Genomic DNA, 16,574 nt, shown 5'->3' with positions numbered 1-16,574 from the left:
GATTCAAAAAGACAGCCGCGTCCTCAGGTGCCAGCCCCTTTCCACGCGCGCGAGCCCCCTACCTCTGCGCTTCTCTTCTGCAGCTTCTCTGGCTCTCAGTGTGCTTTTCTTTCCTTCTAGTTGTAGAATTTACAGTCAGCCAGGCTTCCTGTGATTCTGAATGATGTCCGTATTGTTTTTCTGAGGTATTAATCAATTGTTGTGAGCGGCATCAATTTCCCGGTGTTTATCTCTGCCGCCATCTTAGTTTCTCCAGGGAGATAGTGTATTGATAAAAAGAGACTACCCATAAAGAAATAGAAAATTTTAAAAGGAACTAAATAGAAATTCTTTAGCTAAAAAGTACAGTAGCTGAAATTTAAAAAATCTCTAGAAGAGTTCAACATCAAATATGAGCAGGCAGATAAAAGAAAATCAGAGAACTTGAAGATACCTCAATTCATATTGTTATGTCTGAGGAACAGAAAATAAAAAGTATGAATAAAAATGAACAGAGCCTTGTGGAACACCATCAAGTGTAATAACATACACACCTTCAAGTGTGACAACATATGCATAATGTTGTTAAGACATTTCCAGATGATCAAAAGCTGAGGAAATTTGTTATTAATAGACCTTCCCTTCAGGAAATACCAAATGGAGTCCTTTAGTCTGAAATGAAAGGATACTAGACAGTAACTCAAAGCCATACAGAGAAATTAAAGGTGTGGTTCCGGTTAAGATAGCAGATTAGGTAAACACTGTGCTCACCTCATCCCGCAACCACATCAAAAGTATAGCTAAAATATAGAACAAGCATCACTGAGAACCACCTAAAGTCTAGCTGAACAGAATTCCTATAACTAAGGATACACAGAAGAAGCCCTTTCGAAACTGGTAGGAGGGATGGAGATGCAGACCAGGCTGGTGCCACACCCATGTGTGGCTGTTAAAAATTGGGAGAGATATCTTGGCTGCAGAGTTCCACCCTGAGGAGCAAGGGGTCCCAGCCCCACACCATGAAAAGATAAAACAAAGCATGTTCTTTGTTACTGTGTAATCTTTTTGAACATCTGTGAGGTTTCAGATTAGATTTGTTTTTAAATGTTTCCTGACTTATCTTTTGCAGTCAGTGGTTCATTTTGTTATGGTGGGTTTCTAGAAACTAAAGCACATCTATAATAATAAAAGTGTAATATGCTAATTAGACCAGACGTCCTTCCGGACAACCTTCCAGACGAAGCCACAGTGGCAGGGGCCGAGACAGAGGTGGCCGCCGTGGCAGGTGGGCGGGGGCAGAGGCAGCCATGGCAGTGGTAGGGCCGAGCCCCTTGTATAAATTTTGTGCATTGGGCCTCTAGTTTTAGATAAGGAGAATGTATAACCAAATGTGTGGAAGCGAAAGTACAAAAAGCTTCCTCTGGGAGGGATGATAATCAAATCATTGTTGTACTCTGGACATAGGACGATAAGTTCTGAGCTAGAATGAATACTGTAAGAACTGAAAGAAAAGAATTAAGTAATTATGCAAGAAAAAGTAAGCATAATTGGGAACCGACTTCTAAACCCTCTAAAAACTTCCACAGCACCCTCTTACTGGGCTAATTTTATGCTCCCTTGTAATGTTAACTATTATGTGCATATGTCTTTCTAAATTTTATATTCATTTGTTAATAGACATTTTATTGATCAAGCACTATTCCTGAGGTAAAGAAAGAAGCAGGCAAAGACAAAAAAATGCCTGCCCTCAAGGGCACTTAATATATTTACTTATATCTTTCACAGTGCTTAGAATTCAATGCTAGGTATTCCCAGGGTAAATATTATTTAACCCAATTTTAAAAGGTAATATTAAGATGGTCTATTTATATCTGATTATATGTGTTACAAAAATTCCTTTTGATATTAAACTTATCTTTCTTTAACTTGATCCAAAAGAAGTATTATGTATTCAGATTAATCTAATGTCTCTCAGTTTATTTAGAGGTAATTGTACTTTGATGTAATGAAAAGAGTACCACCCTGGATTCTAGTTTGGCTCTGCTGTTGAATAGGTTTGCACATGAACTTTTACCCTTTTTATCCTCTCAGAGCCTCAGTTCTCGTATGTAAAGTAAAATATTGGTATCTTATGGCAGTTACACTTTGAGTCTGAAAGTGGGACAAAATTTTCATTCTTGTTACCTTGGAATAATATTGTAGCTAAATTATCTAGTACATTTAATTGAATGATTGGAAACAAAACTGAGAGCTGTCATTTCATGTTTCATTTGAGTTGATTGAATTGTTTTTTCTCTTTTACAGACTTGGGCCTGGATCAATATATAATAAAACGCTTTGATGGAAAGGTGAGCAAACTATGGCATGTGTATATCCTGTTTACTGATAATATTTTAAAGTTCCTCCAGTATTTGTGAGAGATTTCTGAATACATGTTTATCTTATCAAAAAAGAGTGTTGCTTAGGTTGGGAGGCCTGTAAGTGCCTTCAGATGCTTCTACAGGAAGAGCCAAACAGAAGTTTCTTCTATCTTTATCCACACAGGTAACACTCGTGGACTGCCTGCTGTTTATATTAAGGCCTAATTCAATGTATGTTGACATTTGAGCTTTAATTCAAAAGCCACAAAAGTTAACAAGCTCCCCAATATTGCATTTGTTTTAGAAACACCTATCTGATTTGACCTTCCTCAAACTATGCTAGTATATAGCAGTAACTTAAGAAAATTAGGGAAGTCCTTCCTAGTGCTTTTATAATAGTTATGAAGACCCCAAATTTACATATGTTTGCATTATACTTACTTTTAATTCTTTATTTTATGCCTGGAATAAATCATTCATAATAAATCATTCTTAAGTATAGAAAATGAAACTTTTAATTTTATTATCTCAAAGCAGTTAGTTAAACATGTTTTTCCCTTTCAGGCTGAATTCTACAAAAAGAGAAAGAATCTATTACACAGGGTCAGAAAGAAAAGTAAAAGGTCAATTTTAAAGAGGAGGAAGAAAGAAGAAAGAGCCAGGAGTGGTTCTACAAAGCCTAAAGTGAAGGAGATCAGGAGGCAAATCATGCAATGGCTGGAAAAGGCAGGATCACAAAAGAGGGTCTAGATGGGTAGAGGTCAGGGTTAGTAGAACCTGATCTTGCAGGAAGGTGTCCATCCTGCTTCATTATGTAAACTCCATGTACTGGTAAGGTGAAGATATAAGTTCTAAGGTCTTTTGTGGAAATAATGAGTGGCTGACTTAAGAGTTGAGAGAGCTCAGCCAACGCTTCCAGCCTAAAAATTACCTTTCCTATTCAGGTGGCACAGTGCCTTCATCTGTGAGTATCTTCTTTTTAAAGTCACATAATCTAAGAGAAACAGTGATTTAAAAAAGAAAAGAAAAGGCATTGAACTTGATGTTAGGAGACCTAGGCTCAGAATCTAGCTCTGCTTTGTGACAGCCACATCTTCCCCTGAACCTTGGTGTCTGCTTTATGTATGATAAAGTACCGTATCCATGTTAGCGGTTATTTGCAGACACTGATGTCACGGTCTGATTTCAGAGTCTCTGGCAAGTTGGGCCCCTGGCTTTTCTGTTTTTGTGTCACTCAGAGTCCAACATATGCCTGGCACACAGGAGGTAATCAGTAAATGTTTGATGACTTGGGAAAAATCAACTGGTCAATGCATATTTCTTGGAGGTATGACTCACTTAGTCAGTGATACCTTAAAGCAAAATCAATTTAACAAATCACTCGTTTGGTCATTGAAATCCAGAGTAGCATGAGAATTCAATTCTCTATTGTATATATGTAAACCGGAAAACATGCAAAGTTGAATATGTGCAACTTAAACAGTAAATTTATGAATTATCTTTTATTTCAGATGAAGCTAAGAAAGTAGCTTTGGTACTGTTTTTAAGACTTAATTATAATGAGTGCAAAATTTATTGTTTAATAACTTTAGAGGTTTTTCCAGGGATTTTTGCATGTATAAAACCTTTGCTTAGTAACTATAAGGATCAACACTTATTTAACTATCAGTCTTCTTATTTATTTTCCTTTGTATCTTCATGACTCTTTTGTTGTCTCAATCAGGAAATCTTAATTCTTAAGTAGCAGTTTCTAGATTATATAAATCCTGAAACAATTATTGAATTTTTGAAAAGAAAAACCCACAAAAAAACAGATATGCGTGGTAATTATAGTAAATTTCATACATGATATGGCCAGAAATTTAGTAGAAACCTAACATCCTAGAGGAATTTCCTTTTAAACTTGCTTAGATGTTTAAATGGATCATTTTCTCTCTTTTATTTTTTAACTTGGAAGATAAACTAATTATGAACTGCTTAGAGAAAGAATATTAACTCTCATTCTCTTATTCCCCATTGTTTTAACTTTTGACCAGTAAGAAGCACTAACTTATTTTATTGCCTTCTAATTGAATTGCACTTTAGCCTTTTTGTCATTGAAAGCAGGCAGATGTAGAAATAGTATTATTTTCCTGGGGTCTTTTCTCATTTATACTTGAATTTCGTACAATTTCCAAAAGCAAAGTAGAAAAGAATGGTTCAACTGATATTGACAAATAATTGGATAGTTATTTCTTTCTTTAATACCGATCCTCTTTTCTCCTATTCTGTTTGACTAAAAGTAAATAGAATTCCCTTAAGGTATAAATAAAACATTCTGATTTCAAATGATAGCCATTGAAAGTGAATTTGATAAAGCGGCTTTTGAATTTTGGGGAGGATTATTTTCCAGAGCCCATCACTACCTTGTGTTAATGTACCCTTACTCTTTTTTTAAAAAATATATATTTTATTGATTTTTTACAGAGAGGAAGGGAGAGAGATAGAGAGTTGGAAACATCGATGAGAGAGAAACATCGACCAGCTGCCTCCCGCACACCTCCCACCGGGGATGTGCCCACAACCCAGGCACATGCCCCTGACCGGAATCGAACCTGGGACCCTTCAGTCCACAGGCCGACGCTCTATCCATTGAGCCAAACCGGTTTTGGCAATGTACCCTTACTCTAAGGATATTGGCAATTTCCTTTGTACAAAGTCATGAAATACGTTATTATTGGCACTTGCATCATTTATGCATTTCAAAACTATCCAACACAGGCTATGTATAAAGAAGCTATAGTCAATGGCCTTTAGTTTTAAGAATATATTTTGTAGATAAGTGATATTTTTTAAATATTCAGACTAGGTTTAAAAGGTTAAAAATCTCAAACCTGGAAAGAGTTCATATTTTATTAAAGGATATTTTAAAACCATTATAAATAGCATATCAACATCATTATGCAGATGGTATACTATAAAATATGGTCTGGCTTTTGTTTTGTTTAGATTTTTTTAAAAACCCTTCTCCCCCAGCAGTGCACAATGTTCATACATTTTACTTTTGTTAATGCATTTATTTCATAAATTTTGAATTATTTCTTTAATGAAACCTATTTTTTCTGGGTTTAATTTTTATCACCTAGTAATTGGCCTATGAAACAAAGTATAATTTCTAAATGGAGCCTTTATATTATGTAATTATCAAATATTTCTCTCATGTAATCACTTAGTAATTCTTTTATTCGTGTGGCTTATACCCTCCCTTTTCCAGGTTCTCTTACCTCTCCTTTTTTTCCTCAGCATACCAAATATGGAAATTATGTTTTGTATTTTCTGTTTCTATTGCATGTGAAAGATAACTCTCCATATCAGATACCACCATGTTTTTTTGTTGTTTGCTTTAAGTTACAGTAGGAAACTTCAACATCTAGGCAAAATTGTTTCTTTGGCTAAGAATACCAATATTCCAGGGTTTTAACGTAATCCTCTTCTCTCATCTAAAAACATTAAAGTTCACCCTCTTTTTTTTCAGATTACAAGTAATTGCTCATTGAAACTAATTGCCCATTATCATTCCACCTTGTATTTCTTTTTCAGAAAGTATATTTTTTATTCTTTCCTCCTTATCAAGTTCCCTTTTACCCCAGCTCTCCTGAACATTGCAGAAATGATGCCTCCAGATTGAGATTATTTAATACTAGAGGCCCGATGCACAAAGATTGGTGCAAGAATGGCCTTCCTTCCCCTGGCTGCTGGCACTGCCTTCGCTCCAGTCGGAACCGCCTTTCCACCTTTCACGCTTCTGAGAGGCCCGGAGCAGCTAGGGCAGTGCGGAACACCGGCATCATCACCATGGTGACGATGCAAGCGTCCCACCATGCCCCCCGGCTACTCGGTGCCTGTGTATGCAAATTAACCCACTATCTTTGTTGGGTTAATTTGCATACCCACTCCTGATTGGCTGGTGGGTGTCACGAAGGTACAGCCAGTTTGCATCTTTCTCTTTTATTAGTGTAGATTTGTAATTACAGCCCCCTTAGAATCTCTCTAATTTGGAAGAATTAACGAGTGTTTTATTTCTATCTTCTTTGTGATATATACTAGAATATTTGTTCACATGGAACAGGAAAACTCTTTATATCAAATTAAAATAAAAATTGTCCACATTTAGGTAAAAGAAATAAAAATATGGTTAAAGTCTACAAAGGGAAATACTGATTACAGTGTTTATAATAGAAAAGATAATCAGCAGAAAAAAGATGGGAGCCATAGTTAAAAATCAAAGTTTTAATATAACTGAATGCTTTTAATTGCTTACTAGGTAAAAGTTATTTTTGAAATGTTAATAAATGAACTTTAAAATGCCATTCCCTTTAGGGGTAAGTCTTGATTCCCGGAGGGAAGTGTGGGCACACATTTTCCTCTTAGTTCTTTACACAAGTTGTGATTATTTGCTTTATATCACAGATAAAATATGAGTCTGGAATAAGTCAAGTATAGTATTTCTCCTTGACACATATAGTAAGTTATATAAGGGATTTCCTGTCTTCTAAGAGTGAAAACTATTGCAGATCAAGAAAGTTTAAATTAGGAGAGAGTAGACTGAAATTCTCATGAGATAAAATTTGATAAATCTTTACCTTTATTTGAACTGCTGCTCAACTTTATATAGCAGGTTATGATGTTCTTACAAATTCTGAAGTGTTAATTAGTTCTCTCTCTCTCTCTCTCTCTCTCACACACACACACACATACCTTCCAGAGACTTTAAATCAGCCAACTCTAAATTCTAGATGTACTGATATATTTTTTCCAGTTTTCCTATTGCTCATTCTGAATAGGCAGAATTTTATTGTTTTTGCTCCCATGTTTTTTTGATCCATGTTTTCATTTGCCCATCAATCCCACTCTGTTTGTGTTCTCTTCCTTTTATAATAGAGACATTCTTGCTTTTATTTATTTTTATATTTTATTGATTTTTTACAGAGAGGAAGGGAGAGAGATAGAGAGTTAGAAACATCGATGAGAGAGAGACATCGATCAGCTGCCTCCTGCACATCTCCTACTGGGGATGTGCCTGCAACCCAGGTACATGCCCTTGACCGGAATCGAACCTGGGACCTTTTAGTCCGCAGGCCGACGCTCTATCCACTGAGCCAAACCGGTTTCGGCGACATTCTTGCTTTTAAAAAAACTGTAACAGATTTCAAGAGAATGGATAAAGTACTTCAGTTCCTTGAAGTCTGAAGTTCTCCACAATTATTTCATAGTCACGTATTATTTTAGGGGTAATAATTTAGCCCTTTTAAAAAACACCATTAACCTCTTCACTCATTGCTGTCAGTGTTTAATTTTTCCAGTTTAGAGTAATCTCTAAATGACAATGCTTGACTCTCTTTATCTCTTGAGATAATTATTACCAATAATAATAAGAAAAACAATAGGTAGGGCTTTTTGAGTGCTTAGTATGTGCCACGCACTGTTCTAAGTGCTTACATGTAATAACTCACTTAATCTACACAACTATTTTTTACGGTGGCTTACTATTTTTATTATCATTTTACAAATAATAAATTAAAGTACAGAAAAGTTAAGTAACTTAACCCTTTAAAAAAAATAAGATCATACAGCTAGTAAGGGGTAGAGCCAGAATTCCAAACTAGTAGTCTGGCTCCAAAATTCACCATCTTAAGCACTATGCTCTGCCATCTTTCATACACCTAAGCTATTTGTTTATATAATCTATTCGTAAATAGAAATATCTCTTGTCAGATAATCACTTTACTACCTTAATGCTGTTTGGGCAAAAAACAAAACTTATTCTTTTACCTTCTTTTCCTAAGACTGCTAAAATTAATTTTTCTGCTTTGATAAAGTACAGTTGGAAACCCATAATTACTCTGAAAAATCACAGTGTTTCATTTTAATGAAAGAAAATAAGATGAATACAATTTTTAATAGCTAAATGTAAAAATCAGAATTTCAACCTTACTGTTATTTTGTTATTTGCTCCATTATTTTCTCATATGCCACAAACACCAATTGGCATTTTGAAAAATGCTTTTCGTTGTTTTTTTTTTTTAATATTACTAAAGCCATCTCTCTTAAGTAACACTGTCATCTGTATTTGAAAAATTGGGTCTTGGCTCATTGTAATCAAGATGGTAGAGAGAATTATGTGTGTTTTTTTGTTTTTTTGTTTTTAATTTTATTGATTTTTTTTGCAGAGAGGAAGGGAGAGAGATAGAGAGTTAGAAACATCGATGAGAGGGAAACATCGATCAGCTGCCTCCTGCACATCTCCTACTGGGGATGTGCCTGCAACCCAGGCACATGCCCTTGACCGGAATCGAACCTGGGACCTTTCAGTCCGCAGGCGGACGCTCTATCCACTGAGCCAAACCGGTTTCGGCGAGAATAATGTTTTATCGGTGTTTAGACAAGCAGAAGTTTAGAAGGTAATTACATTAACAGTGAATGCAGAAACTGACTCAGCATTTCAAGAAATCCTTTGGTACCTGCTGCAATTTTCTCTTTTATTTTTAGTCTCAGATTTTTTTCCTCTTCCTCTTTATCATCCAAGGTCTTTAAATTATTTTAAAACAGTTTCTCATTTTTGTCTCTACTTACAAATTAGCAATTGTAGTTCTTTTGTTTACACCACAGCCCTAAGAAAATCTGGCTTTGGTGTCTGAAATATTTTCCAAGGGATTTCCATTTTGAGAATCTCAGTATTTACTAAATGTAAATGAAAAATACTTTATGGAATGCTGAACTTAGTGCATAATAAATAGCACAGGGTGAAAACAGAATGACTTTGGATATAGACCATCCTGTGTTCAGATATGGACTCTGCCACATAATTGATGAGTAACCTTCGGCAAGAGACCACTTACTACTCACCCTCTCTCAGTGCCGGTTACCTTCTCACTAAAATCACGACAATGGGTAAAGTATCTGGCTCTACAAATTATAGCCACTTTGCATGACTTTGAGCAATTTATGAATGGAATATATATATAAAATCTTCTTTCTTGGTTTGTATGAAATGCTACAGAATAGCATACACTGTGCATAATTACTCTGTCCATGGTTCTTTCCTTCCTAGTTAGATCAGGTATAAAAAACCTACTTGTGCTATCTCTGTAATAACCAGTTGGCTGGGATTAAATATTTAGTCCATGAACTGGAGAGACCTCTAGTTTGATTTCTCATATCTGAACTGTCCTGTGTTTACAGTGATTTATCTTACCCCTGTCATACCAAATCTAGCCTTAAGCTTGTAAATTGCTAAAAGCCAATATTTTTTTAGTCAAGAATTTTTTTTTTTATGCTACTAAGCTTGGTTTAAGAAGTATGATAAGTTCAGGTCAAATTTATTTCACAGCCAGTAAAGTTTATGTATTGAAAAAAAATATTTTAAATTATTTGATATTTGAAGATATTTTGGAGTGGTACTCAGCTAAATTAGCTAACCTAGACTGCTTCATCAAATCTTCAAGATGGCATATGAATAGTACTTTATTTAATGCAACATAATTTGCAGGAGATCTGAACTGATCCTTAGGGTAATTACTAATTCTCTGAACTTATTCGAGTTTGGTTGCCTGTATGTTAATATGGGTGGTAAAGCAATGAATTTGCCATGAAGTTCAAAAATATTATATCCATAAGGTTATAGTGAGACATCCAAATGGAAAACCTTAAAGAAATGGTTTGACTACCCATGGGAAAAAAAAAAAAAGAAGTGTTTGTTTTCCCTTTTCTTTAAGATACAGGTAATTATTTGTGTGTTTTCTTTTTATAGTAATATGAAGTTTTTCTGCAATTGTATGTTTCACTTTCGGGAGGTTAGATTAAGTTATTGTGGTTTTTGCTTTTTGTTTTATTGTACCTAGCAGATTACATGTAAAATGTATCTTATTTGGTCCTCATTTTCTATTTCCAGGTGTTCAGTGATTTTATTGCAGATCTTAATTGGTCCTTTATATGTTATATTTTGTGATATTTATATATATATTCAAAATGGGAGTTTGCTCATATAATCAAGCAATGTCAATTTTTTTTTCTTTTTCTCATCTTCTGATCAGGATTTCTGGCAGGTACTGACAGCATGTGCTTTAACTTAGTTAATGTTCCAAACCTATAGTAATGCTTCAGGGACAAAGGTTTAGTTCGGTGCATGCTCATGTCCTTTCCCTGCTCCCTTCAGAGAATAATGTCATTGCTGTCACTTTAAATTTATGTATTTTTTCTTTAATATGACAGTTCAAACACTATACAAGTCCTTGAGACTATAGTACCTACTATAATTTAAAAGGAAGTAGTTTTTCATTTACTTTTATAAGATTATTTACATTTATTGTAATAAACTTTATAAAGTTCATTCCACAGTGTGTACTTACAACTAAAAACTATAACATCACTCAAAATAATCACAACTTCATAAAGCCATAAAAAAAAAAACCCAACCAAGATAGGAAATTTTGACTAGTCCATTTTAAAAGGAAGTTTTAACCTTACTAGGATGTATCACACAAAAGGTCAACAAACTCTTTTAATCACTATATTACGTGAGGGTTATTCAGTATATTGGATCGTTTAAATAATCTTAGTTGGGATGCCATGCTCCTAATTGAACTGTAATAGTAACTTCAAGTGAAAAATTAATAGTTTTTTCTTTTAAAATTTTTTACATAATAAATATAGATAAACCGTTGCTTAGTTGCACTTTGCTCAAAATGGCTTCAGGGGAAACAGAACATTTAAAAAAATTTATTATCTTGTTGTTTTTTAAGCTAAACAACTTTAACTTGTAAAAGCTAGAAAATATATGGAGAAAACCATGAAAAAAGAATATATAGATTCTAGGCTGATATAAGAGAATTTCAAGGACATGTAAGAAGTACTTTTTAAACTGATCTTTGAAGGTTTAGACTCTTTATAGCTTATATTCATTTTTAAAAAACATTACTCTGGCATTTCTTAATAAAAATATAAACTAAACTAAATTAGAATATCTTTTGGTTTAAAACAATGATATAATTAATGAAGATCACAGGGTACTCTTTATTTTTATAGAACATTTTTATGTGCTTCCTTATTTTTAAAATGGGATATATTTTTAGTAGTCCCATTACCAAATGTCAAACCAGTCATCCCATCATTAATGAATGGATTGTCTTATCTTTGCCTTTAACTGCATTGTGAAACAAACCAACAAATACTTGCATAATTATGTCAAAAAAATGTATTAGTAATCCCAGAGAGTCTATTTTAGAATAGCTATGGCACAACCATAGTGCTACAGAGCATAAATCAGATGGGACGCTAGCACCTGTGACTGAGGTAAATGACTTCCTGTTCTCTAAGTCAGCACAACGGTTTGTAGAAGCAGCTAACAACTTGATAATTGTATGGTTTAAGGCGTTAAGAGTTAAAATGACTCGCTTCACATAGATGTCCTTCCTAGAAAGTTAGAAGAGAGAAGAGATAGGTGCTTGGAAGTCTGGAATCTATAGCATTAAGTAGTCAGCCACCATAGATGACAAAAGAGCACCAGTCTTCTTTAAACTTTGACTATTGAAAGTAATATTCTTTGTTGATCGAGGATTTAAAATCAAGTGTTACTGTATTCTTAAGGATATCTTATTAGTAAGCTTTATGTATTAAAAATAATGAACTTTTTTTCTTAGAATTGATAGTGGGGGAATTGTTTATCTCTGTCGGGTTCTATAAATATCACTCATTTTGGTGACACTGGTATAAATCCTTTAAGCTTCCAAAGGTAATGAGCAGCCACCTCATAGAAGAGGGCTTTCTTGCTTGCTTCCTTACAGGGATTTGTCCTTTGCATGCTAAGTCCCAATTGCCTGTGGGAAGGCTGGATTCTTTTTGTTTTCCTGTTAGCATAGAGTGCATCTTCAGATGCAGCTTATGAATAGTATCAAATACTTACTGTATTGCTGCAAGGAGTATGCATAATGTCTCTTTCCAGTCTCTGAGTTCTACCACTAACTTAAGTCTGTTGTTTAACCCATGTGTTTGATTATTCAGGTTGAAAAAAGAAACAATATAATCATCAAGGACTCCCAAGTAGGGTATAATTTACTTAGTTACCCCAAATATTCAGACTTCTTTTCTGATGTTTTTTTATTACATTTTAATTTTATATTCTATTGTGTTTGAATTTGGGGTCAGCTTAACCCATTTAACTTATCATTATTGATTTGAAAACATGAACATGACCATTGCATTTCTAACACCTTTATATTTAGTTATTTGTCATGAAACAAGATTTGAAATTCACTTTGACATGAGCGGACTTGGTTCCAAGCTAACTTACTTTTTCTTATTTTAGCAGAAATACTGTAGCATGTTTTAAACTTAAATGAAGTTCTATGAAAACTTCTCAAAGCAATTTATCCCATTCTGGTACAAATGGGTTCTCAGCCTAAGCATCCACTGCTGTGCTTTGGTTGCAGAGCGTGTGTGAGGAGAGTTCTTGCTTTGCATATTTGTCTTTGCCATGATGCCTTTTTAAAAGTTTTAAATTTAAATCAAAAGCTTCTCCAATTACAAGTTAATCTAAGATTTGTTAATGAAGAAGAGTATAAAGAGCCATTACATTCTTAAACTGATACTCATTGTGAAAATGATTAGAATATACATTTGAACAAGTGAAGTAATAAAAATATGATGTGTACCTACATCATTAGCTAGACTTTGTTTTTAAGATAACCGAGCTGATACAAGTTAAGCCCCAAAGTTAATATTTTACAATAGTGAACTGTGTTTTGCTCCAAAAATACTCAGTGCCCATTAACAATTTCAGAAATTGCAAACAATGTAGAAACCTGGTACATTTCTTTGTATTTGCTACACTATAACATGTAACGTTTCATGGAATAGGTTCAGGAGTCAGACCATGATCTGTCCTGCCATTTCATAGCATTGTCACCTTGGGCTACATATTTAACTTCTCTAAGCCTCAGTTTTCTAATCTGTAAAGTGCTGATTGTGTCACTTACCTCATAGAATTGCAGTGAGGACTGGAAGACCTCATGCAAGTGCTTAGCACAGTACCTGACATAGAAATGCAAACTATAATTTTTAAATTCTTGATATATCTTAAAGGTCAGTAGTGTTCAAGGGATACCTATAAATGTTTGATTGCAAAATGATTTAGAAATCATCAAATAAAGGTTTTCCTCGGGGACAGTAGTTACTAGAACAGTATTAATCAAGGGTGTGAATGGTGATCTTCAGAGTGAAACTTTTGTATTTTTATTCTTATGATGCATTTTTATAATATTTTTCCAAATGGGAGAAGATGAAATACTATATTAACATATTTTTCAAAACTGATACTGAGACTGTTTTTTCATGAAGTGATAGGGAAGCCTTTTGTAAACCATGTGACTAAAACCATGACTGCTGCTGAGTTCAGGACTGTTCTTTTCAGCACTGATTGATTTGAGTGAACAAAGTTCAAAATTAATTTTTAGATGCAGGTAACAGATGATCAATAATGGTAAAACATCAATTCTTTCATCCAGAGAAAGAATGTGCACACTTTGAAGCAAGTATGCAGGTTTAATGTGGTAGAATTGGAGATTTTCTCCTTCAAGGGCTTTAATAATACCTCATCAGATGCTGAGACCTAAAATAAATCACTTCAATAAAGTTGTATCATTTCCTTGAAGTTAATGCTGTTCCAGTGGACTTTCGAATTTTTATCATTGCTTTAATCAAATCTTCTGTCACTTTTTTTTAAAGCATCTTCATTTGTATTCATTTTTTTCTACAGCCATGTAGGTAATGAAATAGAAAAGCATTTGCATTCTAGGTATTTGGAATAGTGCTCAGAGCTATTAGTGGTTATAATTGGGACTGAAAAGAGAATGGCTTTCTGGCAGAGTGAAGTTTACAGTATCTTAAGCATTCACCTTCCACACTTTGTTGCACAGTAATTTATGTTTGTTGCTAAAGCAATATTATCTCTGAAAAGATTGGAAACTCAGAGTTAGGAGAAGAAGAAATCTTAAACTATTCCAAATTAGAAATATCTTGCTTTGATTTTTGTATGACATATCCCCAAATCTACCTTCCTGCTAATTCATATATGTGATGGGGAAGAAGAATAACACATAGTAACTGTGCAACATTTTATTTTTTATTTGGAATAGTGTGATTGTTTAAGATCAATAGCTTACTAAGGCTTTGGCATCATCTGTCTATGTACCAACTAAATAATGATGTATGAGCATTAATTGCATGGGAAAGCTGTTGAATTTCCTCTTTCTAATATTCCAGCCCTCCCTGCCCCAACTATTTATTATTTGGAAATGATATGCCAAAATTGTATTTTCTGGAAGAAGTATATTATTATCATTAATTTGTCTTTGAAGTACAACTTCAAGTATTTCTTGAGGGATTTAGAGAGACTTTGAAATGTATTTCAGCAATAAGAGAAATGTTAATATTAAAACAATCCAATTATTTCAGTCTCATAAAGGATGACCTCTTAATTTAAATGGGAAAAGTGTGTTCTTTATCAGGTTTTCTGTGTACTAGGAATATTTTAAGGTTGTAGAATTTATGGTGGCACCTATTTTAAAATATGTTTTTATTGATTTTAGAGAGAGAGGGAGAAAGAGAAAGAGGGAGAGGGAGAGGGAAAGACAGAAACATCAATGAGAAACATCATCGATCAGCTGCTTCCTACCTGCCCCCTACTGGAGATCAAGCCCACAACCTGGGCGTGTACCCTGACCAGGAATCAAACCAGAGACTTCTTGGTGCAAGGGTCAGTGCTCAACCACTGAGCAACACTGGCCAGCCAGTAGCACCTATTTTACTTTTATAGCCTGTCAACTTCTATTTCATTGAAAAAGTTCATTTAGACTATAGAACTTGAAAAGTGGGTCTTATCTAGAATAAATAATGACATTAAACTCCTAAATAAGATGTTTTTCTCTTTGGCTTCATCCAGTTGAATCCTAGAAGGCAAAATTATTGCCCCTATTTTGATCAGCCCTGTAACAGGATTTACTGTTTAAGCACAATATTAAGGAATTTGAATCATATCTGGAAATCCCACTCCCAGAGCTCCTAAAGGCACCTGCAACTTTAAGCAGATGTTTTATAAGTTTATGTGATTGGTCAGAAACGAGAGTGTGAATGCTTTAGCAACAAAGCCATCTGGTAAAACAGTTCAGGTTTATAGACTCACTGAGAGGTGCAGCAATTACACATGTATAGCTTATGATTTGCTCTAGTCTACTCTTGTCTTTCTGCTTCTCTCAAAAATAAAAAGATTCAGAACATGGTGTAGTTAAGGTCAATACCAATACAGTACTCTTATGAGATTATTTATTCATTTGCCTTTACTTGAGGTCAGTAATTGGAATGTTTTAGTGTTGTAGTTATATTTCAAATTTGAAACAAATAGATCAAAGACTAAGTTATGTAAATGGATAGTAAAATAGTTTAACTTCAATTTATTTAAGTCAATGAGAATATTGCTTTGAAATATTTTGCATAATTTCATTCTCCAAAAGGGGGTAACACTTGTCAGTATATTGTATAGAAATATTATTCTGTTCAGTTAACCTGCATTCTGCTTTCACAGCCTTAATTTCAAAGATTCGGGTGATTGGAATAAAGTTTGATATGTAACTTCTAAAGTGCATTAGAAAATATACCTCTGTAACTTATTACAATTCTTTTTTTTTAAATAACTAGTTCTGTTTAATTTTCAGCATATATACTGGTGTAATGTCAGAGTCTTACCTCAGGAACTTCATTATGAAACAAGTTTCTCATAGACCCTTACTACTTTTGTTTTTTTACTGAACTGATATCTTAATATATTACTTAATCTCACATTTTGGACCCTTACAATATTTTCTTTTACTTTTATACAAACTTGTTCCTTTTCATTTGTCTATTATATTTGTTATTTATATTGAATTTATTATGTATGTTAAGTTCAAATTCTTATGTTAGATTTTCCTAGTAAAAATACATATTAATACAAATATTCATTAATAACAAAAATATATAAATAACCACCTTTGAGACCGAGAAGATGAACATTATTACCAATCTGTTAAGGAGCATTGTTTTCCTTGGACTGTGCCTTCATATCATCTCAAAGTATATAAATGATATTGCCTTAGGGAAGAAATGACTTAAAATTTAGTCAAAGATTAGACATTACCCAAAAATTAAATGAAGGAACATTTTACT

At 33.9% G+C, this 16,574-nt stretch overlaps 1 protein-coding gene across 5 annotated transcripts in view; it reads left to right on the top strand.

Annotated features, from left to right (window-relative positions):
• MICU1 (mitochondrial calcium uptake 1) overlaps window positions 1–16,574 on the top strand; it is a 169,835-nt gene that overhangs the window by 53,242 nt on the left and 100,019 nt on the right. For 3 of the 5 annotated variants that reach the window (XM_015562142.1, XM_006760956.2, XM_015562141.1), the window contains exons 5-6: window positions 2,284–2,327; window positions 10,412–10,423. In XM_015562142.1, the coding sequence (XP_015417628.1) occupies window positions 2,284–2,327; window positions 10,412–10,423 (56 nt within the window). The remainder of the gene's footprint in view (window positions 1–2,283; window positions 2,328–10,411; window positions 10,424–16,574) is intronic. The other 2 variants (XM_006760958.2, XM_006760957.2) reach the window with 1 other exon arrangement.

This window comes from Myotis davidii, unplaced genomic scaffold (assembly GCF_000327345.1).
Source record: "Myotis davidii unplaced genomic scaffold, ASM32734v1 scaffold134, whole genome shotgun sequence".
In the NCBI taxonomy this organism is placed as follows: domain Eukaryota; kingdom Metazoa; phylum Chordata; class Mammalia; order Chiroptera; family Vespertilionidae; genus Myotis; species Myotis davidii.
The sequence above is the reverse complement of the archived record's forward strand: the minus strand, read 5'-3'. Positions and strand labels throughout refer to the sequence as shown.